Source organism: Halichoeres trimaculatus, unplaced genomic scaffold (genome assembly GCF_033239565.1).
Source record: "Halichoeres trimaculatus isolate MK-OKI-2021-1 unplaced genomic scaffold, fHalTri1.1 fHalTri1_scaffold_3, whole genome shotgun sequence".
NCBI classification, from domain to species: Eukaryota; Metazoa; Chordata; class Actinopteri; order Labriformes; family Labridae; genus Halichoeres; species Halichoeres trimaculatus.
Genome location: NW_027437181.1, coordinates 10,291,767 through 10,319,465, shown reverse-complemented (window position 1 = coordinate 10,319,465; position 27,699 = coordinate 10,291,767). Strand labels below are relative to the sequence as shown.

Genomic DNA, 27,699 nt, shown 5'->3' with positions numbered 1-27,699 from the left:
AAAAGTTGAAATCTGATGAAACATTTCTATTTGTATGGTCTTATTTGAGATTTAGAGGTTGCTGCTTCCACTTTGGATCCACTGGACTAAACTATCAGCATCAGGTGGATAACTAATCAAAGCAACAACAATGCACCGGCCAAGACATCACAGCTAAAACTGAGCACAAGCAAAAACAAAGGAATAAGCCTGAAGATTTTTCAGTTGTTGTACTCTCAGGGATCTTAATAGGTGATATAAACCTGATCTCTACATGCTGTGTGCAGGTAACTGAATAAAATAGCATCATAATGATATATATAATGATACATAAAGTCACATGGCTCATTGTAAAGAGCCAAGCCTGCTCTGACTGTCTGCACTGGCTAGACTCCAAACCCACACGACTCCATAAGGAGCAGATTTGTTTTTCGTTCATCGATCTGTAAACTGATTAACTGTGCAAGAGTTAAAATTAGAAACAACCCACTCAAGATCACGTACAAACAAAGAATGAAAGAGTAAGGGGAGATAACAGACATGTCAAGAAAATGAGATAAAAGGGAAAGTGTTTTGTGTCTTTATCACAGAATCAAAAACATGAAGAGTTCAAGCTTCTAACTTCACCCCCTGTCATGTGACAGCTGGATGACTGCACACACACACACACTCACACGCACGCACACACACTCAATGACTTTGCACCCCACTCTGGTTGATAATTACTTCGCTGAGGTTGTAGTGAGCAGCTGTTCTGTGAAGAGGTGTGAAACCTCAGACAACATCAAACCCACCACTTCAAAAATGAACAACAGTTTCCTACAAGGACGACATCGAAAGCTGCACAAGGAGGAGCAATGTTCCTGCTGTTGGACCAGACTTTTACTTGTGTTGGGGTGAATTTGATTGCCTATGTGGTGATATTGACAAATGGAATTGAACGGCCCAGAGAGAAACTGAGAGAAGCCAATCCTCACACCTGAGAGGCTGTGACTAGTTCATGTTTGGCAATTTGCATCTTTGATGAGCCAGAAAATTAATAAAGTATTAGATGTGTTGCTCTTTGATAACTGACTATGTGATGATTTTTTGACTCTGAGCAACAATAAAACATTCATACAAGCAGCTTCAACTGAGAGAAATCTGATTTTGTTGAATTAAAAGAAAATATCAAAATCTTTCAATTCATTTTTAACAGTTTGAACTACTGCATCTTATTTTAATGTTCAAAGAGTTACTTTTTCCATTCCTTCAGAGGATTTTTCTTTCCACTTGGGAAGTAAACATGTTATTTATTTATATTTCCTTTGATTAATTCTATCATGAAAAAGCATCTAGAAATTCCTTTAAAAGTTAACAAAAAGAATGAAAACAGCATTATAAATGGAGATTTTCTTTAAAAGATTTTATTTTTTTTACAGTTAAGGCACTGCACTTTGGAGGCATATTTTTAATAATGTAAGATTTTGATCTAACTTCGTGTTTAGACTTACATGTTAATGCCTATACATTAATATTTTGTCTTGGAAAAAGTTTTTATCCTCACGTGACACTATATTTTGCGAAATATTTCTGCAAGACAGAAGTCTCACGGGATTAATAAAGATGTTTCTCTTTTAATAAACGTGTCAGTGGCACCAACATAACCTCCTCACTCAAAATAAATGTGCTGTTTGTCAGAGTGTAATAAAATCAGGATTGTACTGGTGAGTTCTCAGTGCGTTCAATTATTCGGGTGTATGTAATGCCAAAAAAAGTGATGCAGGTGCAGCCCTCCATCAGCTGTTCACCTCTGCATCAGTATCTCTCTGACAGCCGGTGAGGACCAAATCCACCAGGGCGACACACCCAGCAGACTCCCATCACCTGCAGGGACTGCTGCGAACTCTGCAGTTCAGCGGTGTGCCTCTTACCTCTCTGCGGTCCTGCAGACACTCCAGCACGGCCAGGTTGTTGCTCCAGGTGTGTTTGGGGCAGAGGCGGGTCAGGTCCTCTCGGCAGGCCTCCTCCTCCGACAGCTTCCAACCGGTCGCCCTTCGAGGCTGTGAGGCCCCAGCGGCGGCAGCAGCGGCAGCGGCAGCAGGTGCATCCTTCACCGGAGGATCGGCGGCTCTGAGGACAGCCGGGTTGGGCGGCTCGGCCGGTCCGCTGGCTGCCTTAGAGCCGAGGACGGAGCCGAAGCCGCAGAGACACAGAGACGACAGCAGCAGCAGAAGCAGCTGAGAGCGACTGTACGCCGCCATCTTCACACCACTGTCAAGCTACTCTAATGACGCTGCCTCACTTCCGGTCAGTGAGTTCATAATAAAAAATATCTGGGCAAGAATAAATATTAGACTTCCGGTCGTCTCATGAAAATAAATTCGTGGCTATAAAAAAGGTAGTGTAGGGTACTACGAATAATTTTCGTTTAAAATTTGATACCAAATTTATTTTCCTTTTTTTTTGTGTCCTTTGGATCTCACAAGGGACAGTCCTGTACACAAGAGACAATTTAACTTCTTATTGTGTGTATGTCCTGGTCAGATTTTGAAACAGGCCACCTAAATACAACCAAATAACAATAGAATTGAATTATTCATACTAACAATATTGCAGTAGTAGCTATATTAAAAAATAAGAGATAATGAAGAATATACAATTTTTCCATTGATAATAGAACTAACCTGCAGCATCTGTGATTATCCCCAACTGTAGGATGTGACTTTACCAGATTAAGTGCTGCTGAAATAAATTAACCATAGGAGCAGGTTTGCAGATGCAAGACTGGTTAACTATGACTGGAACATTTAAAAAAAAACCTCCAGGGCATAATAATCCAGTAAGGTAAGAAACAAATTTTCTATTATGTTGACTATGCACTTATTCACGTGGTTATTATTTTTTTTAAGACTTTTTCCCTTGTATCCGTAGAGCTTGTTTGCTTGTTTTTTGGGCTATCATGGCTAGTGGTTCTTCACTGATATATTTGGTTCTTTTCACTTTTTCTTTCTGTTGGATGAGCTTTCTTGTTCTTTTGCTCTGTGCATGCTCATGATAGATCAGTGGTCAGTCTCTCTGAATAACAAAATGAGTAAAGCCTGGATTTAGGCAAGGCAAGTTTATTTGTAGAGCACAATTCATACACAAGGCAATTCAAAGTGCTTTACAACTAAAATACAATAATTCTATAAGAAAGCAAAATAAAATCAATCCATATCAAATTTTAAAAAAGCTAGGAGTGCAGATTAAATACTGGATTTAAACACTGTCAGAGAGTTGAAGAAGCCTGTCTCACATCTTCTGGAAAACTGTTCCAGGATTTGGGAGCATAAAAATGGAATGCAGCCTCATCGTGTTTAATCCTGACTCTAGGCACTAGCAGAAGACCTCTCCCTTAAGTTCTCAGAGTCTGAGTTAGCTCATATGGCTTTAACATGTCAGAGATGTACTTTGGCACCAAACGATGAAAAGACTTGTACGTGAGTTGAGCTGTTTTTTAAGTCTATTCTCTGAACTACAGGAAGCCAGTGCAGAGACCCGAGCACTGGACTAATATGGTCCTATTCCCTGGTTTTGGTCAGAACTCCAGCAGCTTACTGTGTCTATTCAGCATTGAAAGCATTCAAAGATTACTGTTTTTTGAGGATTTTGAGCAGGATAAAAAATTAATTAATAGATGTGTTGGTTAGCTTGATTTTTGTTTTGTGTGTGTGTGTGTGTGTGTGTGTGTGTGTGTGTGTGTGTGTGTGTGTGTGTGTGTGTGTGTGTGTGTGTGTCTACCACAGTTTTTGAGCAGCTGATGGGGACCAGTAGGAGCAATAAATCCTCCCAGTTTAGAGCTGACAGCTGCTGGGGGGCTTTTTCTGGTTCACTAACAACACATCCATCCTCCTCGCTCTCGTAGTTACAACTCTCCTCTCAAAGGTGTTCAATTTTAGTTCCTTTTTTATAAATTGATTTCGCCACTCATTATATACTGAAAAAATAAATGATGAATTATGTTGATAGCTGTTTATCTTTAGTAGGACAGTTTTATATACATGTTTTGAGCGTTTTGGGCAAACGCTCATTTACCCTTGTTAATTTTTGTTTGCAGCATGCTGTGACTGGTGGTAAATAAAGAAACTATCTAAAAGGGGCAAAACCTGTAAAGCTTTAAGTATTTGGATGTTGATATTCCACTAAGAAAAAAACTTTCCTTTTCACCTTTATTTACACACATCACAGCTTGTTTCATTCTTTAAACTTACTGACATCACATTCTTTGATGGTACATTAATGGAAGTCTTTTATTTTTATCTTTTTTTTTATGTCCGTCATTGAGCAGAATATCTGTTACTGCTGTAGCTGAGTTTGATTAAAGTCCTTGAATATCTTGGATTGAAACAAGCACACAGATGAGAGGAGACGTCAGCTGTTTCAAGACTACAGCTACGCTGAGTCGGAGGAAACCAAGGACACCGGATAAATCCCTCCTCACTTTAACTTCAGACTCTGTTGAATATTTATGAAGATCTGGTGTTTGCTGGTTTTATTTTCCCTACAAATGTCACAGATATGTCTTGACAAATTTCACAGTTTGTCTCCTGATTGCAGAATGCATTGACTCAGTACTTGCTGGTTTATTGCAGACTTTGCTGCAATTTTAAAGCCACCTATGTGTTTTCTTTATAGAAATATCAGAACCAAGAACTATGACTATTTACAGTTTCCCTCCTTGTTCTATATATGTTCAAACTAGGCCTGTTTGTCCACCTCCTACTCAGTCAGTATGAACACTCAGCAACCCATTGGTTCAAGCTGAAGACATCAATCCTTTTATAACAAATAACATCTCAAAAACCATTAATGTGTTACTTTTAAACAAATAGATTCCATCCCCATAAAATCTGTTTAGAAACGTCAGTTACAAAGACTTCATGCTTATAAGAGGGGCTAAATAATCTGCTCTGAATCTCTGAAGAGTCTCACTCTCCAAGAAAAATTCTTGAGGCGTTTGTTTCAGGATCAGCTGCTGCCGCTGACCCGCTGACTGGAATTCAACCAGCTCCTGAAGACAACTGCGACTGACACAAACACACACACACACCCACTAAGCCATCACCTATAAAGAGACCAGAGAGCTGTTGGTGTTTTCATTCTTTTCTCTTCTCAGGCAGGACACAGCGGCTGTCAGGATGGCAGAGTAAGTCCTCATCTGAACCATGAAATAAAAATCTTTTGACCTTTCTCCTTTCTCAGAGGGAATAAACTTTCAGAATAACTCCTAATACTTGTTTCCATCTGTTTATCTGAAGGAAAAAGATGTCGTCCAGCCGGAGGAATCAGCTCAAGGTACAGTAAGATGGTGCAAATGAAGGCCAAAATGTTTAATCTTTTATCTTTTTTAAGTTGTGTTTCAAAACCTAATGGAAAAAGAGCAACACCCCGATTTGATTCAGTTCATGTTTGAGACCCATTAACATCTCAAATCCTTAGTTGCAAATTTCTGGATGATTTCTTGGTCACCAAATCTCAAATTTGGATCACACAGTTTTAAAGTTGATGTAACGTTCACAATCCCCAGGTGATAATTTCCACAGATTTCCCAGCAATCAATACTCTGTTATATAAAAATACATCTATTTGTTGTGTGTTATTGGAGGGTCCTGACCTTTCCTCTATAAATATGGGAAATGGACTGCTCCTCCACGGATGACTCCATAAGTTTTCCTCCAGTTTCACCCTCAGGTTAAAATGTCAATGCTGACACATTACAGTATTGTGCTGAGTCATCCTCCTCCTCGCTCATCCTTCTGCTCTAAAGGAAGTTTCTACTGCTCTTTTCCTTTTTAAATTACATAAACTGAATATCTATTTTCAAAATTTTGAGAAGAAAACTGATGCATGTGTTTAAATTTTACCGATATTTTCTAATTCTATTCATTGTAAAATAATGATAAGCTGAAGTCCTCCTTCATTGAATCATTTTACATGTTTTCTATAAATAGTAAAGGTGTTTTCTTTTGGTTCAAAATTAAGTAAAAAAAAAAGCTTTGGAAAGACAGCTCCAAAATATTTGTGGAGAGGGAAAAAGAATGAGAGCACCAACACTGAAAAATCATTGATAAAAGCTGCTCTCATCCTTCTCTCAGAGCTTGCTGCTGCAGATCGGCGAGACGATGCTGGAGGAGGAAGCTCTTGAAGCAGAAAGGGCGAAGGAGAAGTACATGCAGGAGAACTGCCCAAATCTCTCCATCCCTGGCTGCATGCAGGAGCTGCAGGTAAACCTCCTGAACTAGATGTTTGGATTATCATGAAATTCAGTCTCCTCTTTTTTCCGACACTGAACACAGAAAAATAAAGACCTTGTGAGTAACTTTTGGTTTGTATCAATTTTGGCGCCCCCTATAGAGAAAGCAGTGCCTAATCCCTCCCAGTTCAGTTCAGTCAGTCACGTCTTGTGACACCTGCCTCCTATCAGTGGCTTCAGAGACAGAAATTATCCCAACAGAAAAGGTCCAACTTTAAACTGATGGTCTAGCTTACATCATTGTTAATTTCAGGCTGTTTTATAACCACCTTAAAAATGACCTCATTGGAGCTTTAAGCAGCTTTGGAGTCAAATGTCTTTCTCAGAGGATGGTTTGAAAGATGACAGCATCCTTGGTTAGTTTACTATGATAAAGGCAAACTATGAAGAAAGGAAGATTCCAGGACTTCTTCTTTGTGACACTGAATGTTGAAGAAAAACATCCTCTGCTCATGGTTATAGTTTGTCGCAGTGTTATGAAAGCTCACCCTGCATCTGTCTCTGTCCCCATCTGTTACAAAAACAGGAGCTGTGCCGCAAAATTCACAAGCAGATTGATCTGGTGGATGATGAGCGATACGACATGGAGATTAAAATGAAAAAGTCCAGTAAAGAGGTATGTCTTTCATAAGTGTCCCTTGAAGAGTAACAGTAGTGCTATTTTACTGCTTTACAAAACAAGTGTTGTGTCACTGTAGTCAGGAGCTTCTACTTTGTTAAAGCAGATCTGCCCCTGGGCTTGACATTTTTTTGCAACAAAGCACTGATTAAACTAACTTAAGCTGTCAGTGTTTTAAGAAGATGTATTTTAAGAGTATGGATACATTTTGAATAAAATCAGAGATTACAGGTTATTAGATAAAAACACTTAAGCAGTATTGTCTTCCCTCAGATCGACGACCTTAGGCTGATGGTTCAGGATCTGAACGGGAAGTTTAAGAAGCCGGCTCTGAAGAAGGTTCGGATGTCTGCTGATGCCATGCTGGCCGCTCTTCTGGGCTCCAAACATAAAACATCCATGGACCTGAGAGCCAACCTGAAGCAGGTCAAGAAGGAGGTTAAAGAGGAGGTGGGTGCTGCAGATTTAATGAGACACTCTGAAAGATAAATATAGCACTTTATTTTTACATATTTGTTGAAGTGGTTCTTCTTGTCCCCTGCTGATTTCTGTGTCTTAATCTCCGAAATCAAACTTCAGCTTACACAAAATAAATTATAACATGGATTATTTGGATATAAATCTAAAGATAAAAATACTTTTGATGATTTTGCTCTGATTGCTTTCTCCTTTCATGTTCTGTATCAGGAGATGATGACAGGCGACTGGAGGAAGAACATTGAGGACAAGGCCGGCATGGATGGCAGAAAAAAGATGTTTGAGACAGAGGCTTAAAACATGTCTGACTGACTTTGCTGTGTTGATAAACAGCATTAATGTTAATTTATTATGTGACTTCACTTTGTTGGAAATTTGTAAAAACTATAAAAGAATAAATGATGTGCTATTTGTGTGTTTGATGCCACTAATTTTTTAAACAGTGAAACACTAATGGTTAATCAAACTGGATTCATTTCAAGACAGTAAAAAGCAACAAGGAACAGATCTTGTCATTAAAAAATACAAAAACAAAAGTTAGAACGTTAGATGTGATAAGTTAAAAAAGCACATGGGGGCAGATAGGAAGCTACTTTAGGGCTCACAGCCTTCCAGTGATTCAATCAATTTGTTACTGACAGAAATAACAATCATATATTTTGAAATAGGAAACAGCCTGGCTCTTATTTCTTTATTTTACAGACTTGCAGATGGATGCATGGTTGCTCACCAAGCTACCCCCAGGCTTTTAATGTGTCAGCTTGTTCGCTGCATAATTTAAAAACAAATGTGTTTGGGAATTTAAATTCTCTCAAGCAAAGCATGATAATATTAAAAGTCTGAAGAAGATGAGTATGCAATATTTAGTTCATATCTGAAAGTGGATCTCTTTGCCTCATCAAACATTAATGGCTTTAAACCTGGGTTTAAACACTATGATCAAATTTGACTCAGTGCATGAAAGCAAAATTGCTGACTCATCATAAAGTTAGATATTCTTCTTAAGTAATGAATACAAAAATGAATGATAATAAAAGCTGCCCAAAGCTCTTGTGAGGAACTTTCTGTTTGTGTTGGTTTTGGTGCCCCCCTGTGGAGAGGGTGCTCTTTGCTGATTTTGTCCTGTATATGTCTGAGTGTTAGTGACCAAACAATACCTCATCCTCCTCTCTTTCAAAAGTAAGATTTATTATGAATTAAAAACCACGGCTTTAAAGCAAAAAGCAAAATTCAGTTATGTATTTGGTCTGAAACATAACCCCTGTCTGTTATTTCAAAATTTAAAACAACCACAAAGAATTTGGCCGTTTTTCTTTTTAATGGCTTGGTTTGCTTGTTTGTTAGTTTGTTTGTTTTGTATGCCATAGAACGTAATCAAAACCAATTTATGTCTATTTCACAATAAGCTTATAATGTATGTGAGCAGGAATGTTCACATTTATTGCAGAAAATAAGCTGTATTAACGTAATAGAAATAAGCTTGTCTTTTATTTTATTTTTCTTTTGAATGAAAAAAAAAAACGAAAACAGGCCAGTTACTTAATTACTTGAGCTTGGTGCCTGTATTAAACCATGTGTTTGCAAGTAGAGTTTCTTGCAAAAAAAAGAAAAGAGTAAGACTACTACTACTTTACTAAATCTACTAAGCCTTCATGTAGGTCTCATCTTTTTGAGCTGAAAGATTAAAATGGTTTTTGACTTTGTCAAAACATCAGAACACAGCAGTGGCAGCAGCAACAAGGACACAAACAACAAAATACATGTCAAATTTAAAAAAATGTTTATTTTATTATCTGCAACATAATTCAAACTACTGCCATGATACAATTACAATGCATTTCAACAAAGTCAAGCTCATTGAAATTTGAACCTTATACAGTTTCATTTTTGTTTTTTGTTTTTTTGTTTTTTTTTTACCACTAGCAACAGAGAGATTGTAAAAACACCCCATAGCCTAAACATGTTTAGGTTATGTCTTCATCCAGTGTAATGTAAAAGTAAGTCAATTGAGAACACGCAAAAAAAAAAAAAAAAACTTCAAAAAAGTGTGCAACTTTTGGTAGTTCTGTAGTCTTTTCAGTAGTTTTTGAGGAAACAATCTGTTTTCATTATGTTTTTATGGTGCACTTGTTTTACCAATAAAGTTTTTGAAGGAGGCTTTTTCCGTGGGTCACGTGAGAGCATGTGACGTCATGAGCAGACCGTATGATACACAGAAGGAAGTGAAAGAAACTCTCAATCAGAGATAAGACGACGCTGTTTTTTTTATAATAAGAAAAAGGCAGAAGTCGGTTGATAATTCCTGACGGATAAGGAAGAGTCTTTCTAGGTTGGGTTTTCGTCGCCTTTCTCCTCACGAATTGCTAAAATGACGGCAGCGGTGTTTTTCGGCTGCACCTTCATCGCTTTCGGCCCAGCCATCGCTCTGTTCCTGTTTACCATCGCCCGGGAGCCGCTGAGGGTGATTTTCCTCATAGCAGGGTAAGAGTCGAGACATTTAAACGAAAGAAACGAGTTAGCAAACATACAGTTATCATTGCAGGGTGACATTTGCTCTATTGTCTTGCTAATCTAAATGAATTGCAGTGTAATTCAGTGTTAGCTTGTTAGCTGATGAGCGCTATGTTGGCTGCAGCTAACTGTTCAAGCCGGCTAATTTATAACGGTTAGTCATCTTAGTTTGTGTCTTACACCCTCACACTAATCCATTTATCAAACTTTAGAACCTGTCCTCAAACGCAAACATCAACCTTTGAGGCCCCACTCGGGATAACTTAAACACCCAGAGTCAAACACTTAGCATCTTATGCATGGACACTGTTTTTCTGGACGAGAGACGTACATCTCGTACTGTTAAGTTTTTAGTACATTTATTTATTTATCTATTTATTTCATAAAGGTACATATAATTGCTAATGCTCAGACTCTCTGTGAGTTTCCCTCTAACCTTGAAGACAATGAAAAGATGATAAACATTCACAGGTTTTGAAGGTTGGCTGAACACATTGTCGCCCAACACATTAGAAGTAGCAGCAGACACTTAGTTTTACAGCAGCTTCTTGATAATTTATGCTAAAAATATTGAAATTATCTTTGCTTTTTATACGGTTTTAAAGTAAGCAGTGTCTGAGAAATCTAGTGTCAGTGGTGTACTCTAGCAAGACAGATCAAGCTGCATGACTGTTTGCCCACGCATTTACCAACCAGGCCATGGCAATTTGTTGTGGCAATTAAATTAATTCTATAGAAAGAAAAACAAAACCATATCATGTTTATTATAACATAACATTGGCATCAGTATCCTTTTAGTATCCCATTCCATCCTGTATCCTTTTACACATTTTTGAGGTGATAAACATGTTCAGTGTTGTGCTGACTGGTCTGAAAAGCAATCTGAATACATGCCTTTAACAATGTGAGGCAGATGTTGCCTGTTTGACAGTTTATATAGAATGGATTAGTCACACAAATAAATGGCATGATGATGAAGATGTTAACCTCAACCATAGAGAACATAGCTGTGAAATGTTTTTCTGTTTGTATTGGTATGAAAAGAGCCCATTATATCAGCTTTTACTCCAGTCTGTCTCCTTGTCTAAAAGTACAGATGGTACCATGATATTTGTATCTAACAAAGCTTCTTGTGTTTTTCTCTCCTTAGTGCATTTTTCTGGTTGGTGTCTCTGCTGTTGTCCTCTCTGGTGTGGTTCATCTCAGTTCAGATCAGTAATAAGGAGAGCGCAGCACAGCAGAAAGGTCTCCTTATCTTTGGTGTGGTGCTCTCCGTCCTGCTGCAGGAAACCTTCCGCTTTGCGTACTACAAACTACTCAAGTAAGTCACTGCAGTGATAGGATTGTTCTCAGTTTTCATCAAAAATTATTTTTATTGCCTTTTCTTGGCTGTTCCTGTGTGCATGCTTGAATTCTTGTGTGTTCAGGACAGGATGGTAATAATTAGCATCATGAAAGGATGTTGTGGTATACTGCAGTGAAAGAAACAATCTTTGTTACAGGATAATGAGGATATAACATAAAAGTAGAACATTACAGCAAAAACATCCCTGCTCTCTTTTATTATTTTTATCTCACAGCAAAAGTTCCCTAAACTGCCTGTCTTCTCGTTCATCCCTCCTTTTTTTCTGTCTGTTTATGCTCATATCATCTTTCACTGACACACATACTTGCTATTGATGTGTTTTGTGTACATGTGACAGTAGACTGACGTGTATATCTGATTTAGAGCTGGGCAATATATCGAATATACTCGATGTATCGTGGGTTGCACGTGATGACTATATCGTAACCATCGAATACAATGAAGCACGTTAATGTTTCCAGACGTCAACGTAATTCTCTCTGGTGATTCGCTGGTTTCACTCTTTGCTGCTCTGCTGGTGCTTCTCTCACAGCCAGCACTGCACTCCCCCTGTGCATCCAGAAAAACTATCCTGCGCATGCTTGTTTTTGTATTTGGAGAGTAGGGAAAAAATTCCTTCAACTGGCGACCAGTCCAGGGTGTACCACGCCTCTCGCCCCAATGACAGCCGGGATAGGCTCTAGCTACCCGGGACCCTGTACAGGATAAGCTGTTCTGAAAATGAATGAATGATTAATGTAACATAATATCAGCCAGTTGAATTAATCTGAATGGCACAGAAAACTATGTAACTACATACAGTTTGGTTTGAAATAAAAGGTTAGTTTAACTTAAGCTTGTTGTGATTTTCCCTTTTTGCATTCACTTTTTAAAAACCAAACTTAAAGATCCGCTTAAATCTCATACTGTCGCCATTTTATGCATTAAATGGCTGAATTAAACATTTATAAAGTGATTTAGAGGAGAAATCAGAATATTGAGATATGTTTCATGCATCGTGATATAGCCCCAAAATATTGAGATATTGGTTTTTGGCCATATCCTGCAGCCCTAGTCAGAGTGTTTTGAAATGTTGTTGTCTCTCTTTCTCTAGGAAAGCTAATGAAGGCCTCCTCACTCTCAGTCAGGAGGAAACCATGCCAATCTCCATACGGCAGCTGGCTTATGGTAACCTCAGTCTGCATCTCACTAATAGCTCAGACTTTGTAGAATCACATTTGCCAATTATATCCTGATCTTAAATATTTTTTCAGACAAAGTTTAACCACTTTTAATCCATCAAATTTATTCTCAGTGTCCGGCCTTGGTTTTGGCTTCATGAGTGGAGCGTTTTCAGTGGTGAACATCCTTGCCGACTCTGTCGGACCAGGAACAGTCGGCATCCATGGAGACTCCCAGCACTACTTCCTGTCTTCAGGTACTAAATATCAAACTCGTCTCGTTTTTGTTGTCCTTATTCCCCATTTATAGAAATCCTACAAGTCATGCTTCTTCCTTTTTCAGCCTTCATGACCATGGCCATCATCCTGCTCCACATGTTCTGGGGCGTCGTCTTCTTTGATGCCTGTGAGAAGCAGCGCTGGTGGGCAGTGGCTGCTGTTGTCATCAGCCATCTTGTTGTTTCCTGTCTGGTGGGTGTCTCTGAGTGTTCATTACAAAGTAACCCACAGCATCATATGACTTCTTGTTAGAAACTGAAGCTAAAATATCTGTTGTGTTTGTGGGATGTAGATGTTTTCTTATCCTTCTCGCGTCTTTGCCTACAGACCTTCCAGAATCCTGAGTATGTTGCCAGCCTGGTTCCCACCTACGTCATCTTGTTCCTGATGGGCATCTGGGCATTTTACTCAGCGGGTGGTTCCCTCAGGAACCTCAAACTCTGTCTCACCTGCAAAGACAAGGACTTCCTGCTGGCCAATCACCGGCCCAGATAACGCAGCACATGAGACAGTGTGCAGGACTCTCAATCCAAAGATCACTGAGTTCACACACACATTTTCACACACACACAAGAATCACAGCAAAAAGGGAGTGTTCACCCTCTGTTTATCTGATATTTCACTTCAGACGTATTTCATCATCTTAAGTTTAGAAACCTTAAAGTAACAGCAGTGGAACTTTCTTTACGAAAAGGTACAAAAATGGGAGATAATTTTATTCATGTTCAGCTCAGACGATGGCTTTCTTAGTGTGAAATTCTTTGACATAATGAGGTTGTAAATATCTCTGCGTGGCTGACAGCGCCTCCTGTTTGTTGCCTGAAGCTCTCAACAAACAAACAGATAAACAAACCGTAGAAAATCTCAGCTGGCTACACTTTCTTCACCTTTCTGTACATATTCTCAGCATCTCTCTGTCACGTGTGCAGTCTTTCTAAGCATGGATTTTTCATCCATAGAAAAACTCTTTGTGTACATTTTTATGCATTTTTAATTCCCTGATGTGTAGATATGAGGAGTTATAACTTCTTTTTCCAAATGTCATTAGTCTGCTAAAAATTTGCTTTTTTATTTACAGAAGCTGAAAGGGGACAAAGTCTCAATCTCAATCAAAAGTTTCATAGAAATCAGATCAGTTTAAGATATTTTCTTCTGGCTTTCTTAGAGCTTGCACTGATTTTTGGCCTTTTGTCTAATGATGGGGAGTAGAGTTCCAATGATTTATCAATTATCCAATCAGAGAAAATACATTTTCAGTCGATTTTCAAGCAAATTATCAGCATTTGCTGTCTTTTTCTTTTGATTTTTGAAAATTACTGAAAATTAGTCTTCTGTTGGTTTTGTCTGAACAAAAGCGATAATTTGAAGATTTCTCCGAGAAATATTTAAAGAGTTATTAATTTCTTTGTCAATTAATAGATGAAACAAATCAAATATAACCAAAAAACTGATTGTAGTAGCTCAAAATACTTTAAAGAAATCGTGTTGTGTATCCAAACTCAAGATATTTGGGTGCCTGTAGTTGAAGAAACCTCAGGCAGCAGACATTGAGCTGATGAAAGTTTTGTTGAAACTTTCTGAATTTTTCATTCCCTTGTTGCCTTTTGAAAAGATGTTTGTGAAAGAGTACAGGAGAAAACAACAGCATCGGGAGATATTCCAAAATGTTTTATTTTGCAGCTTTTTTTGCTGTAAGTTTTTATGTTCGTGTACAGATTGTACAGTTATGTAGGAAACAGTCTGATGTATTTCAGGATCAAATGGGTTTTAGAAAGTAGACAGACATAAAGTGAAATATTCTGAGCTCACTGTGTTGTTTTTTCGTTTTTTTGGCACTTTTCTTGAGCCTTATCCATGATGAGGTTAGTAGCTTGCAAATCAAATGTTCCCCGCCCAATGTTCAACCTGCTGCCCCAGACCCTCTGTCTCTTGTCTCATTTCCATTTATGAAAACAGAAACCCTCCTGACTGGGTGGCACAAAGCTTGCAGGGGTCTCTGAGGTCCTCGGTCAGTCAAAGGCCCTTTTACTCAGACAGACGGGCGGACGTAGGAAGTTTTCCTCCACAGGAAAACAGACTTTCACATGTCAATGTGAGTCAGTGCAGCTGGTGACACTGGGGTCACCTCAGCGGTATCAATAGTATCAATCAGTATTGGTGTTCCCTGTCGGATACAGGGGGTGGTTGTAGATGATGCTCAGTTCAAGGTTCGGATGATACAGTCTGGACAGGGAATAGGAGGTGCCTCCTAACATGATAAAAAAAAAAAATAGAAAAGGTTTTACTTTGAGAAATGGCCCTTGGATGCAAAATTAGTGCAAATGTTGGGATTTCACGACAGTGACAAAGTAAATAGAACAACAACAACAACAACAACAATTGTCTTATCGTCCAATATGTTGTATTCACAAGAAAATAATTTCATTTTCTCTGGATAACAATACTTTCTTCTTTAATATACAGTGAGAATAAGATGTTTTATCTTGTTATCTCAAGCAAAATGAAGGGTAAAGCTCATAGGATATTTATGAACATCTGTAAAACATCAAAACAAAAATATTGATTGATGCAAACCTACAAATTATTCCATTTCATTAAGTTAACAAACCCTAAACCTTCTTCATCTTCACATATGGGAAAATTAAATGGTTGGCTACTAAATTAAGCCATTTTAATCATTGGCTGTGTCTGGCATCCAAACCACGGTCCACTAAACTGATTCATATCGTGAAAAGACCCATTAGCTGCTCACATTTGATAACGTCCAATTGGAGACAATGCACACAGGTGCTTCTAAATACTTCCGGTTTACATCCATTTCACTGTGAACCACAGAGGGGCGCTGTTCCCATGGCCCTTGTTCGGTATAAAAACTTAGCAGATACCTGGCGGGTTCACGCACTATTACTACATCATAAAGTTTGTTTTCAGTTTTTAGATAGTTTCACTTTTTAAAGGCTTGAATGGCACTCATCAAGTTAGGTTTCTCTCTGGGTTCATTCTCTTAATGACCAAAACCGAACCGATACCAGCAGACCACCCTGCTGGTTTTCAAGCTGCAGCTCTTCACATTGCTTATGGTGTGTGATGATCGCAGCAGACTGCAGGTCAGATCCTCAGAGGGCCTTAAGACCCCCACAGCAGAGCACCGGGTTTGTACGGCCCCGTCCCCCCGCGTGCCCACCTGTGCATATTTTATGCTAATGAGCAGGTGCAGCGACTCTTGAGGCGCGCGTAGGGCCGCTCGCGGAGGAGCCGGATGGAGCAGCGCAGGGAGCAGCGGGAGTCCAGCCGGAGGGTTTTCACCAGGTGATGCTGTCCAAACCCGACTGAGTGCGGATCCGATAAACACGAATGGATCCTCATTTAAGACGGAGCTGGAAAAGGCGTTTGCACTTATTAGCTTTATATTTCATTTTCATTTATCAAGGTGAGTCTATTCTTTTATCAAACATACACTCATAAGTTTGAGCTGATGTTTTAACCACAAGAAGTCAGTAAGAAGAGGATTTAATGCTAAGAAAGTGTTTCTAAATTTTCTTTCATCAGCACCTACATATATGGAAATTCCATCAGTTCTATATGAGAAGCCTGTGTTCTCACTTATCTAATGTGGATTTTTTTATTGTCTTGATTTCAGCTCACTTGTCCTGGGGTGTTGAGAAAGTGAACAGATCTAATTTGGATCAATTTAACAAGTGAGTTATTTTTTTCCCTCTATACAAAATACTTTATCTAAGCTCTTATGTTTTAAGTAACATTATATGCATTTTTAGTGTTTTTTTTGTGTCATATTTTCATTGGCACTAAATCAATTGTCAAAATCTTGATTCCCTTTTTTAAAAAATAATAAAAAAAATCTTTTATCAATCTAGAATAATGGTAGGTTTATATTTTGGAGGATCTTTTTTTTGTAACTTCAGGAAAGTTATTCCAAAAAACCCTAAAATTAACATTTTAGCAACTGGTTGAAAAAAGGTGCCCGCCAGTTATGTGTGAATATCCAGCATGCCTTTAGTTTCATGTGGTAGATTTTCATTTTTTTCCCTTAATGGTCATATATATATATATATATATATATATATATATATATATATATATATATATATATATATATATATATATATATATATATATATATATATATATATATATGTATATATATATTTTATGGAAAGAGATTATTTGATTGGTATGTTCGTTCACGGGCAGCTATGGCCTCAGCTCAACATCAGATGTAGATAGATTTGTCTGTAGTCTTCAGTTGATTGATTACATTTTGGTAGTCTTTTTGTGGTTATTTGATGGTTAGCTTGGTTCCTGGTTGGTGGTGGGTTGATGGTGTTTGGGGGTAAAAGCTGCAGCAGAACAAACCTCTCCTTGTTCTCTCTGTCCCAGCAGCGGGAGCAGCGGGATAAAGCAGCAGAAATGGGACACCGCTTCCCAGGGAGGGCAGGTAGGCAAGCCGCATTGATCACTGATGCTGATGGAGCTGCTTCGGCAGCAGATACACAACCAGGGACCCCCACCCAGAAAAATCTGCAGCACTCACACCAAAATATAGAATTGGAGAGCAGAGATAAACTTAATTTAATCACATGGAGTTCCAATATTTTCAGCATGGGCTTCCAGTCCTCTTATTGTTTTCTTAATGATTTAGATACATTGGCTTTTTATTTGTGTGGTAGAAAAGATTAGTTGTTTGAGAGTTCAAAAGCATGCAAGGGTATAAACTTATTCTCATATGTTTGATGTAGTTAGTTTTTTTATTAGTTTCAAGACAGATCTTTGGGTTGCTAAAATGTATGTACCATATAGGTAAAACCAAGAATTTATAGATTATTTTAAATCGAAATAGTTGTCTCAGCCACAGCTATAGTTTTGGTTTTAAAGCAGTTTTCAGAGTAATGTCTTCTTTTCAACTCTCTGGTTGATTCCAAACGCCCCCTTTATCTAGATAAAGCAAAAATACTTTACATAAAAAGTAGAGGAGTCCCATGAGATTGGGCTGAAACTTGACCTTGATGACACATATAGATTTTAACAGAATATATATGTTTACCTAAATAGCTCCAGAGTGACATTTTGTGGCTCAGAAACAGCCCTGTGAGGAGGGTCCCAGCAGGAATATACAGTAGCTGCTCTGTTGTCTCACTCTTCCTCTATCACAGCCTCCATCACCCTGAATGTGGTCTCTCCCTTTGTACAGCTTCCCTGTGGCTCAGGGAGGCGTGAGAATCCGGTCCAAGCCGTCAGAGTTAGGAAACTAACAAAGCAATTAGTAGCACAGGTCGCAGGTCATGGGTAAAGAGATAAGGTCTATCTCATGACAGATCTCTGAGCAACATGATGGCTGCAGCTCTGCTTGCAGCTTTGTGACTTCAGGTCAGGACTCTGAGGGGTTTGTGTTTGACCTCTTCAGTTTCAAAGTTTCTGATACTGATCAGCGAGTATAACTCGTCGTCAAACCACCGTACTTTTGTTTCAGCCCTTTGCTTTTTTCTTTCTGAAATGAAAGCCATAATTTACCAGGGGCCTCAAAGAAAGCATGTTCAGTCTAGGGTTTCTGAAAAGTAATGTTATGCAGCACTTAATAGCTGGCAATGATAGTATAAATTTTCCCACCCAAAAAAGTTTGGAGCATCACTTTATTTCCAGAGGGTTTTATTCCCTGGAGAGAAAATGCATCTTCCATTAACTTCAAGACTTTAAGGGGGAAATTTACTTTCAAATCAAAAAAACGTCTGTTTTAAAAGGTCAACCAAAAAGGGGAAAAACACCAGGGGGAAAGCAGGTGGGAGAGGACGGGGTTGGGGACCTGGATGGGAAAGCTGAGTTGGAAGTCACACAGGAGTCATTAATGAAGAGCGGATGACAGCTCTTTTCTCTCATGCCACTGAGGGTCTGGTTTGGCGAAAACCAGAGCAATTCTGCGAGGAATTTTTGTCACCATACAAACAAACAAAGGATAGTAAAAGCTTCGAGTGTCCTATGTTTTAATCACAATTTTACCCAAGAACAGGGCTTTCTTCCAATAATAGTTGATAGTGTTGGAAAAAAAAAGTCTGACTGCATTACTGAAATATTTTTAAAAGATGGATGTGGTTATGGGTGCTTGACTGAATGATCGCAATAATGCATGAAATATCTGCTGATACAGTTTTTCTCCTTGAAGGGCCTAAAGAAGGCAGCTGCTGTGTCACAAACCCACACCTCTTCCCCTCATCACTCACATGTCAGCTGGACTGCCATGTCCAATCTGACGTCCAACCTAACGCTCTCCAGCACAGAGAGGAAGCCAAACTCCTCATGGACCCTGAACTCTGACAAATCATCTACAACAACAACTTCAAAACATGAAACATCACCAGGAACAGTATCGTCCAGCCAATCATCAGGCTACAGAAGTCCAGCCAAGCAAGAACCAGCTTCAACAGCAGCCTCTTCCAGCCAATTACGGACAACCCCGATACCATCAAGCCAATCTCCAGCGGCCATATCAACCAGCCAATCAACAGGAGACAGCCAATCACGAGGCAGTGCATCAACAACCAGCCAATCAAGAGACACTGTATCACCTGATAGCCAATCACAACACAACAAAACACCATCCAGCCAATCAACAGACACTGAAGCACCAGGGAGCCAATCACAAGGCAGCACACTAACACCAACATTCAGCCAATCATCGAGTGCCAGGACACCAGCAAGCCAATCATCAAGTCAACCACTAAACACAGTAACACAACCTAGCCAATCAGGAATGACATCATCAGCCAGTCAATTATCAACCAGCACAAAGTTAGGCAGCCAATCATCACACACCCCAGTGTCAACTAGCCAATCAGAAGCCAGCACAATTAGAATACGCAAATCTCAAGGTATTACAGCATCCTTCAGTCAATCAACAACTATCTCAACAACTTCAAGTGAATCATTGTCCAGCAACACACAACCTAGCCAATCAGCGACCACAGTACTATCCAGACAATCAGCAAGCAGCACAAAAATGAGTCAATTATCTGGAAGTCCAACAACAACAGCATCAACCAGCCAGTCACAAACTAGCACAACAAAGAGCAGTGAGCCACAAGGTAGCACAAAACCAACTACAAACCATGACCTCACTACCACTACCCCGGCTAGCCAATACCTGGATAGAACGACACCACCCATCCAATCAACAGCAGTAACCAGTGAAGGGTCAGGCAGTACAAAAAAACTCAACTGGTCACCAACAACTATAGCACCAACTAGTAAATCACCACACAGCAAAGTGCAACCTAACTATTCTCCAACCACCAAAATACAAATCAGCCAATCATCAAGTAGCTTAGCAACTGCAACAATGCCAGGGAGCCAATTAACAGACAGCACATTACACTCCAGCCAATCACCAACCATTGCAGCCAGCCCAAAAGTCAGTACAAAATCTACCAGCAAACTGCCAACATCCAGTCAACCCACAACAAGCACAACACCAACTAAGCCATCACTGCATAGCACAGCACCATCCACCCAATCATCAACAACCAAAACACAAGACAACCAATCATCATCTAGTGTGATGGCCAGTCCAACCTTGACTAACCAGTCACCAATGCCTACATTACCAATCGACCACTCTTTAAGCAAAAAAACATTCCCCAGAAACCCTTCTGGGACCGCAACAACTGACATCCAGACATCAACAGAAACAACCAGAGCCACCAAAACACCAGCTAAGAAAACAACACCTAGCCAAACCCCAACCAGCACAGCAGTATCATTAGCTAGCTCAACAAAATCCAGCCAATCACAAACCGGCACAGTGCCAGACAGTCAATTACCTGTTAGCAAGGTGCCAGCCAAAACAGTAAGTGAACATTCAGCAGACAGTGTTACCAAAACTAGTCAATCATCACTCAGCGAGCTACCACTGAACCAATCAGTAACGAGCTCAGAATTAAACCAATCATCGCTCACCTCAACATTTTCATCCCACTCACAAACCACTTTAAAACAAGCTCAACAATCCATAAACAACTCGACAGCATCAATCAACCAAACCCTGACCAGCTTAGTCCAGTCAGACCAAACTTCACAAGGATCTGAAGGAGAAAAACTGGGTGGAGATCTATCAAAAGACGATCATCCATTTAATGTTTCGGTGCTGACCAGGCAGGCGAAGGAAGCCCTGAAGTCTTTTCGTAGGATTCCAGGTGGGTTTTTAAATAGTCATGTAGTCATGAAATGTGTACAGAGGGTGTTTGGTTTGGAACTGAAGAATTACAAATTACACCAGGATTATATGAAGTCAGTCTAAGGTGCAAGCAGCTAAACTAAGCAGCTAGTAGCATCCAGACCTTAATGAGGAAGGTTGCACAGTTAGATATATTTGTCATCATTTCTGAGTTAGAACATCGAATCTGTATGAAATCTATACGACATAAACACATAAAAATAAGAGACTAATTGGGCTGCACTTAAAAGTCAGTGAGTTTGTGTCCTGTATTACTCCAAACAAGATCTAAAGCATTTAAGGTCTTGCAGGTGTTTTGTCTAAGAGGCCCAAAGCTCTCAAACAGTTACCCTCTGATACCAATTTTGAAACACAAGCAGGGTGACTAATATGACTTTAAACTGAGCAACAAGTACTTCTTCTGTTATGTACAGAGAGACCTCAAGGAAAATGGCTTTTATCTGATTCATCCCCCTCCCCTCCCCGCCCCTTCAGACCTCTGTATGGTACCTGGGCTTATGTGGGACATGGCTGAGTAGGCAGACAAGCTGTAAGCCCACTGAGCAGATGGTGTTACTGCAGGATGAGAAGCCATGGTTTGGTGTCTGGTGGTGCGTTCAGTGACTGGAACATTTGTCAGGACACTTCAGCTCCTTATGGCTCCTGACAGGTGGGGGAGGGGTAGACAGGTGGTAACAAAACTGGCCTGCAGATGCTTCAACCACATTACATTCTGTTGTATAGGTGCATGACTTGAACTGTTCATCTGTTGATTTTGCAAAAATGACTCATCTTGGAACCTGGTGTAGGCTTTGGTGTTTGGTGTTTAGTTTTCTGGTTTCCAGTCTGATGAGCAGCCATGTAATTATTTGTTTGTTGTTTCCTCTCAGCGGAGCCTTGTGTGTATCCTTGCCTGAATGGAGGACATTGTGTTCAGTCAGAGTCATGTGACTGCAGCCTGTATCAGGCCATAGGACACAGATGTCAGACAGGTAAACCAACCATTTCTACTTTTTGTGTGTTTCCTTTTTAAAATCCATTTATGTCAATTTGAAAGGGAAAAACTTCACAAGGCATTATGACATTAGTGACATAAAGCTTTGAAACTTTCAAGCATTGACCGTACCATGGATGTGGTCTTTCAGCGCTGGCTCTGCCTAACGTTTAGTCAACCAAGAAACTGTCTCTCACATGGGAGAGACAGTTTCTGGCAGGAGGGTCGAATGACTTTGTTAACATATTTCTGTGATTCCGTCTTCCTTCCTGTCACCTCGAAGGTAGAAGAAATGTGAAAAACAGAAAATTGAAATTCAATTTTTGTTTATAGTTTTATAACAATGGATGAAATGTGCAATTTGAGGTTTTTGAGTTTTGAAGGCATTTCAAGACCTATGTAGCAAGGTTATAATAGTTAACTAAAACTAAAATTTAAAAAACATTGCAGTTAACTCAAACCAATAAAAACCAGAAAAGAAAACAAAAACGATAAGTAAACTAAAACTATCTTGTATTCACAAAACTAACTGAAACTAACCAAAATAATAGTCAAAATGTCCTTAGTTATCGTTTTTGACAATATTAGTAGCCTTTAGGATTTAAATTAATCCGACACATTTCCCCAACCAATTTTATGACAGTTTTAGGCAGTTGTCGGTGCCGTACGGCACCATCATAGCGACGTAATGGTACATGCGTGTTTACTGCACTGACTGGCTGTGCACTGTGGAGCAATGAATCAGCACATCTGTAATGGTTTAATTTCATGAGAGTCTGAATTTAATTGTATTTGAGTCTGCCTTAATTGTTAAAGAGTCTATGTTTCTAATTATTAAAGCTCATATCATATTGTTTTATGTAATTTATGTTTATATTATTTTTATGTAATTTATGTTTACATTATTTTTATATGGTTTATGTTTATATTTTTTATAATAAGTTTATATTATTTTCTTGTGTTTAAGGCAGCAGCCAACAGTTCAGTATCAGCATTGACTGAGCAGTGAGCACGATGTTGGACTTGAAAATAAACAGTATTACAAAATATTTACTCTGACCTTTTTGAATCCTGCACCCGCTCTAAAACTAGTTAAAACTAATTAAAACAAAACTGTAATAGAAGAAAAATGTCAAAACGAACTAAAACTAAACTATAACGACAAATCCTATTATAACCTTGTGCTGTATAAGTATTTTCCTTCAGGAATCCCTACTCCCACTGATCTCTTATGTGGAGCTGAGGCAGACACTTGGTCACCTTGCAAACAGCTTCACTGGTTTATCTGTCAGTCCACTCAGCCATGCTTATTTATAGAAATATATGCACAACTCTTGGTATACTAAAAAGGCTTCTATAACTGATCCAAATCAGTCTGAAATCATAGAGCTGCTTTCTCTTCTTATCTGTCTTCCTAGTTCCAAATCCAGGCTTTGAGAGGGAGATGACGTGCAGATCCTGGGGTCAGTACAACTTTGAGACCTTTGACGGCCTCTACTACTACTTCCCTGGTCGGTGCACGTACACTCTCCTGAGGGACTGTGAAGAAACCACACAGGCCGGCATCGTCATCCAGGTGAGTCAGGACTCAGCTGCACAGGGAACTAAAACAAATCCTCCAGAGTAGAAGCTGCCCAGAAAGTTTCAGTCTGTCGCCTCCTTCACTCGAGTAAAGTTTGGACTCAGTGCCTTCTGCCTTAAAACACACACTCACCTCTTCTGACTTCTGCCAGGTTTAGTCTCAGCCTGAGGAGAAGATTTGCTCTGAAGATTAGTGAAAGCTATCTGGTTATTAGAGTCAATTACCATTAAATACTGCAATTACCCAGAATGCCTTGAAAGCATCTGCAACAGACCGAGACTTTGTTCGCCTGAAAAGGCAGCAGATGGATACTGTATCTGTGTATGGGAAAAGAAAGGAGCCCAGCATTAAAGGACACTGCAGCTGATGATTTTTGAATGAACATTAATGTTGGTGAAATGACTGAAGAGTTTCACAACACTGAGGTATAAAAGTGGCGCACAATGACAAATTTGTAGCAGAACAACAAAAGTTCAAAACAACAAAATGAGAAAAACATTAATTTACTGTGTGTTTTGATTTTCTATTTTTATCTATGCTCTGGCTCAAAAGAGATGTTATAGAGAAGGCAGGCTTTAAGACCTCTACTGCAGCTAGTCACCAGGGGGAGCTCTAGAATATCTGGCTTCACTTGAGTAGCTGATGTTCTGTTCATGTTTTACAGTGTATGTGTTTAGTGAGTGTGGGTTATGTTATCTTTTTTGTGTTTGAAGGTCCACAATGACCCTGGCTGCAGCTCTGCTCCCTACACCTGCCAAAGATCTGTCAGCCTCTTCCTCCCCTGGGAGGGGGAGGTTCGGCTTTACCCCACTAACGTCACATTCAAAGGTCAAAGGTCAGTGGTAAAACATAGGAAACATCCCAACAACATTATTTCATTTTCATTAAATCTCATTGTTCCCTCTGTATCTTGATTTCCATAACTGTACTTTAATAATGAGTCAATTTGAGCTCAGGAAATGAGAGGACATTGTCAACGAAGGTGGATTTTCTGTCTTCAGTTTGCAGCTGCCCACTCACATCCACGACCTGCAGCTAGAGCAGATCTCTCAGTATGTCCTGGTGATGCAGCAGCACGGCTTCACGCTGGCCTGGGAGGGAGGCAGCGGCTCCGTTTACATCAAACTCAGCCCAGAGTTTGTGGGCAGAACTTGCGGCCTGTGTGGGAACTTTAACGCTGATGTCCAAGACGACCTGAAAACCAGCTATGGTGGGATGATGATTTTATCTTAGACACTAAAAAGACCTTTAAATACCTGTCAGCTGACTTATGAGTTTCTCTCTGTCTCAGGTGTGCTGACTCATGAGATTGAGATGTTTGGGAACAGCTGGCTGGAGGCTGAGCCACACCAGGCGCAGTGTCCCACGGTGCCTTCAGACTTCCCTTCACCTTGTGCTGCTGTTGATTCTCACGTCCTGCTGGTAAAATATCTGGAAAAAGACTTCTGTTCAGAAAATACAACTCTTTTACATGCTCTTGTATCTGCTGTTTCTGCATTCTTTGTGTGTTTTATTCTTGTAGAAAGTGGAGGAGGTGTGTGCCAGGTTGCTGGATCCGCCTTTTCAGAGCTGCCATGACTTTGTCAGCCCGCTGTCCTACATGGCCAGCTGCTCCAACGACCTGTGCATGTAAGAATACCAGACTCAAATCAAAACCTGTGAAGAGATGTTAAACCACAGAATACCCTCTTAAGTCTTCAAGGTGCCCCTTTCTGACACATTACCATCATAACAGGAAATATAATGAGTCTCGTCAGGCACATCTGGGTGACATTCATTATTATCCTGGATTTTTTTGATAAATTTTACTGTCCACAATCAAAGTAATTCCCAGTAAAGCATTTAAAGGCTGAATTTATGTCACCTTCTGGTTTTGAAATGTTTCTGGAGTACAATTGGGCCAAAATTGATGTTAAACAGAGGGGGATTAGATTTTGTTATATGCACTTTGATACAATTCACAGGTCAATCGATGTTGGTTAAGTAGATTGTTTTCATTTTTAGGTACAGTTGTTGTTTTATAAATTATTTTAACTCAAGCAATGATCCTTCCACAAACAAAACCAAGATGCTCTGTTGTCCAAATATTGGAAGTAAAAATGTGTGTACTTCATTCCCTCATAACAAGGAGTCAGTGCTGCAGTCAGGCCTCCTCCGTCCAAAGAATCTGAACCGTGTGCACTCGATGACCTCAGCTCCTTGTTTCCTGTTCTTAAAAAGATGAGGGCTCCTTTTACTTTAAGTTGGACAATTGTAGAAAGGTTACACCAACTCTTGGCTTAAATCCAGCGCTTTAAACTCGGAGCTGGGTCCAATTTGTCATGTTGGTTTGGATTCTTCCATTTAACTCACAACATCCACAGTGATGAAAATATCTATGCCACATCTTTGAGTCACCACTTGAGGTTTCCAAAAAATTTCTTCCCACAAAGGATTACTTTTGTAACTTTCTAAGTTGTGTATTTGTTGGCTCAGGTCCATGATCTTGAACTTGCCTTTTTTCTGTGGGTAAGTTAGCCCTGACATTCTGTTTCTGTCAGAGGTTAGAGCTAAAGGCATAACAGCGTATAGCCTAAAAGACGAATTTACCCAATTTAGCCTGGTTGAAATATTTACTCCCAGTTTATTCTCTGGTCGTCCTCCATATTTCAGACAAAGCTGGTGTGTTTTTAGTTGTATATTGAGATCAGTACCCAGCTCTGAGGCCACTCCTCCCCTGGCCCTGCTCTCAAACTCCTTCTCTGTTTGTTTCTCTCCTGAAGGTCGGGTCCCAACGGTGAAGTGGTATGCCAGGTGTTCAGCGAGTATGCCCGGGCCTGTGCCCACGCTGACCACCCACTGCATGACTGGAGGCAGCACATTCCTCAGTGTGGTACGTTTCTCCAGGTGTTTTGAAAGGAATGTCACGTACAGGGGTCCAGAAACCTGAACGCTTTGGTCCAAACCAGCAGAATGAGCACTTTGATAATATAACTGTATTTTTCAGTAGTTTACTCCATGTTGGATGTGATTACTACTCCTCTGACTCCTTTGTGTCTTTCAAAATGTTTGAAGTCTTTACTTGTTTTGTTTCATTTGTTCGTCCAGCGAAGCAGTGTCCTCCAGGTCTGCACTACAGAGAATGTATCAGCTGCTGCCCAGAGTCCTGCAACCTGGAGCGAACATGCATCGACAGCAAACTGGCCTGTCTGGATGGATGCTACTGTCCTGATGGTCAGTTTCTGCAATAGGAGAATACATTCACTACAGTCTACCCTTTTAACCCTATACCCTTTTGTTCCAATTTTAGCTTTGTATTCTGACCTAACTATAAGTCTAATTTTTAACCAGTGTTTCTCCTGGTAAAGTTATAGGCCCCTGCTTTTATTTTGAAACGGTTTAGGTCTACATCTCCAACGTACCTCCATGTCTCGTCCAGTCTGTGTGAGATCTTTATGAGTTGTCTTCCCTCAGGCCTGATCTATGAGGATGGAGGTTGTGTGACACCCTCTGACTGTCCCTGTGAGTACCACGGCATGTTTTATCCATCTGGACAGACGCTGCAGGAGGAATGCAACAACTGGTGAGTTAATCCCTTTTGTTTCAGAAAACGATTATTCAGTTTTATTATGAAAGGGTTTTCTCTACCAGTTGGTACCAGAGCCTGCATCACATATTTGCATATGAGGGAAAAGTTATCCTGGAAGCTTTTTATTGGCACTGTCTTCTTCTTCATGCAGAGTTTAGATTTCTGACAACAGGTAGGACATTTACTAAAGCACAGACAAGCACAGATATATGTCATTTCTTTTATAAACAGCTGTTTTTTCGAACAATCTTTTAGCATTGTTGCCATTGCACAGTTAGTGAAACAAAAACTTTGTTTTGGTTGGTCAAAACTTCTTAACAGTGGTGATGAATTCTCAACAGAAAAGGGACAACGTGGTAATAACTTATAGTTTCAAATCATCCTCTGAAAGGAATGCACCACATTTAACCCTACCTGCTGGCACTGTGGAGAAAATGTTTTAGTTAGCATCAAAGCAACAAGCTAACATTTCAATCAGACCATGAGATGAAATCTATGGATGACTAAAAGTGCCAAAAGGAAATATATAAATAATTAAATATGTCAACAATTATTTAATCTTGGAAATAAATCAACAAATTTATGAATAAATAAATAATTATGTAATTTATTAAATTCTTCCCTATGAAAAGGGGTGCAGATTGTTGCTCCTAAAACGACTTGGGTGTC

General features: G+C 39.6%; 4 protein-coding genes across 5 annotated transcripts in view; 3 read left to right on the top strand and 1 right to left on the bottom strand.

Annotated features, from left to right (window-relative positions):
• Nucleotides 1-2,259, bottom strand: part of LOC141787516 (Golgi apparatus protein 1-like) — a 29,363-nt gene extending 27,104 nt beyond the window's left edge. The window contains exon 1 of the mRNA XM_074665985.1: nt 1,893-2,259. Within this exon, the coding sequence (XP_074522086.1) occupies nt 1,893-2,222 (330 nt within the window). The 5' untranslated portion in view covers nt 2,223-2,259. The remainder of the gene's footprint in view (nt 1-1,892) is intronic.
• LOC141787517 (troponin I, fast skeletal muscle-like) lies at nt 2,165-7,751 on the top strand. 2 transcript variants are annotated; one of them, XM_074665986.1, is made up of 7 exons: nt 2,165-2,268; nt 5,117-5,146; nt 5,259-5,295; nt 6,096-6,224; nt 6,780-6,869; nt 7,146-7,322; nt 7,560-7,751. In XM_074665986.1, the coding sequence occupies exons 1-7, from the start codon at nt 2,249-2,251 to the stop codon at nt 7,644-7,646; spliced, it is 570 nt and encodes a 189-aa protein (XP_074522087.1). In that variant the 5' UTR covers nt 2,165-2,248; the 3' UTR covers nt 7,647-7,751. The 2 variants fall into 2 exon arrangements, with proteins under 2 accessions (XP_074522087.1, XP_074522088.1); XM_074665987.1 differs by lacking the exon at nt 2,165-2,268 and adding an exon at nt 3,761-3,861.
• Nucleotides 7,752-9,528: 1,777 nt separating this feature from the next.
• aph1b (APH1B gamma secretase subunit) lies at nt 9,529-13,360 on the top strand. Its single transcript, XM_074667322.1, has 6 exons — nt 9,529-9,830; nt 11,011-11,181; nt 12,320-12,393; nt 12,521-12,643; nt 12,730-12,857; nt 12,993-13,360. The coding sequence occupies exons 1-6, from the start codon at nt 9,718-9,720 to the stop codon at nt 13,158-13,160; spliced, it is 777 nt and encodes a 258-aa protein (XP_074523423.1). The 5' UTR covers nt 9,529-9,717; the 3' UTR covers nt 13,161-13,360.
• Nucleotides 13,361-17,003: 3,643 nt separating this feature from the next.
• The window catches only part of otog (otogelin), a 44,205-nt gene continuing 33,509 nt past the window's right edge, over nt 17,004-27,699 (top strand). The window contains exons 1-10 of the mRNA XM_074666502.1: nt 17,004-17,121; nt 21,777-21,878; nt 23,299-23,456; nt 24,176-24,297; nt 24,464-24,672; nt 24,754-24,884; nt 24,985-25,091; nt 26,225-26,334; nt 26,550-26,675; nt 26,916-27,024. Of these exons, the coding sequence (XP_074522603.1) occupies nt 17,004-17,121; nt 21,777-21,878; nt 23,299-23,456; nt 24,176-24,297; nt 24,464-24,672; nt 24,754-24,884; nt 24,985-25,091; nt 26,225-26,334; nt 26,550-26,675; nt 26,916-27,024 (1,292 nt within the window). The remainder of the gene's footprint in view (nt 17,122-21,776; nt 21,879-23,298; nt 23,457-24,175; nt 24,298-24,463; nt 24,673-24,753; nt 24,885-24,984; nt 25,092-26,224; nt 26,335-26,549; nt 26,676-26,915; nt 27,025-27,699) is intronic.

Coding starts and splice junctions, on each gene's coding strand:
- LOC141787517 (XM_074665987.1), top strand. CDS start 3,761: ATGGGGACCAGTAGGAGCAATAAATCCTCCCAGTTTAGAGCTGACAGC. Junction 3,862..5,116: donor CATCCATCCTCCTCGCTCTC/GTAGTTACAACT, acceptor TTCTCTTCTCAG/GCAGGACACAGCGGCTGTCA. Junction 6,870..7,145: donor TGAAAAAGTCCAGTAAAGAG/GTATGTCTTTCA, acceptor GTCTTCCCTCAG/ATCGACGACCTTAGGCTGAT.
- aph1b (XM_074667322.1), top strand. CDS start 9,718: ATGACGGCAGCGGTGTTTTTCGGCTGCACCTTCATCGCTTTCGGCCCA. Junction 12,644..12,729: donor GCACTACTTCCTGTCTTCAG/GTACTAAATATC, acceptor TTCCTTTTTCAG/CCTTCATGACCATGGCCATC. Junction 12,858..12,992: donor ATCTTGTTGTTTCCTGTCTG/GTGGGTGTCTCT, acceptor CTTTGCCTACAG/ACCTTCCAGAATCCTGAGTA.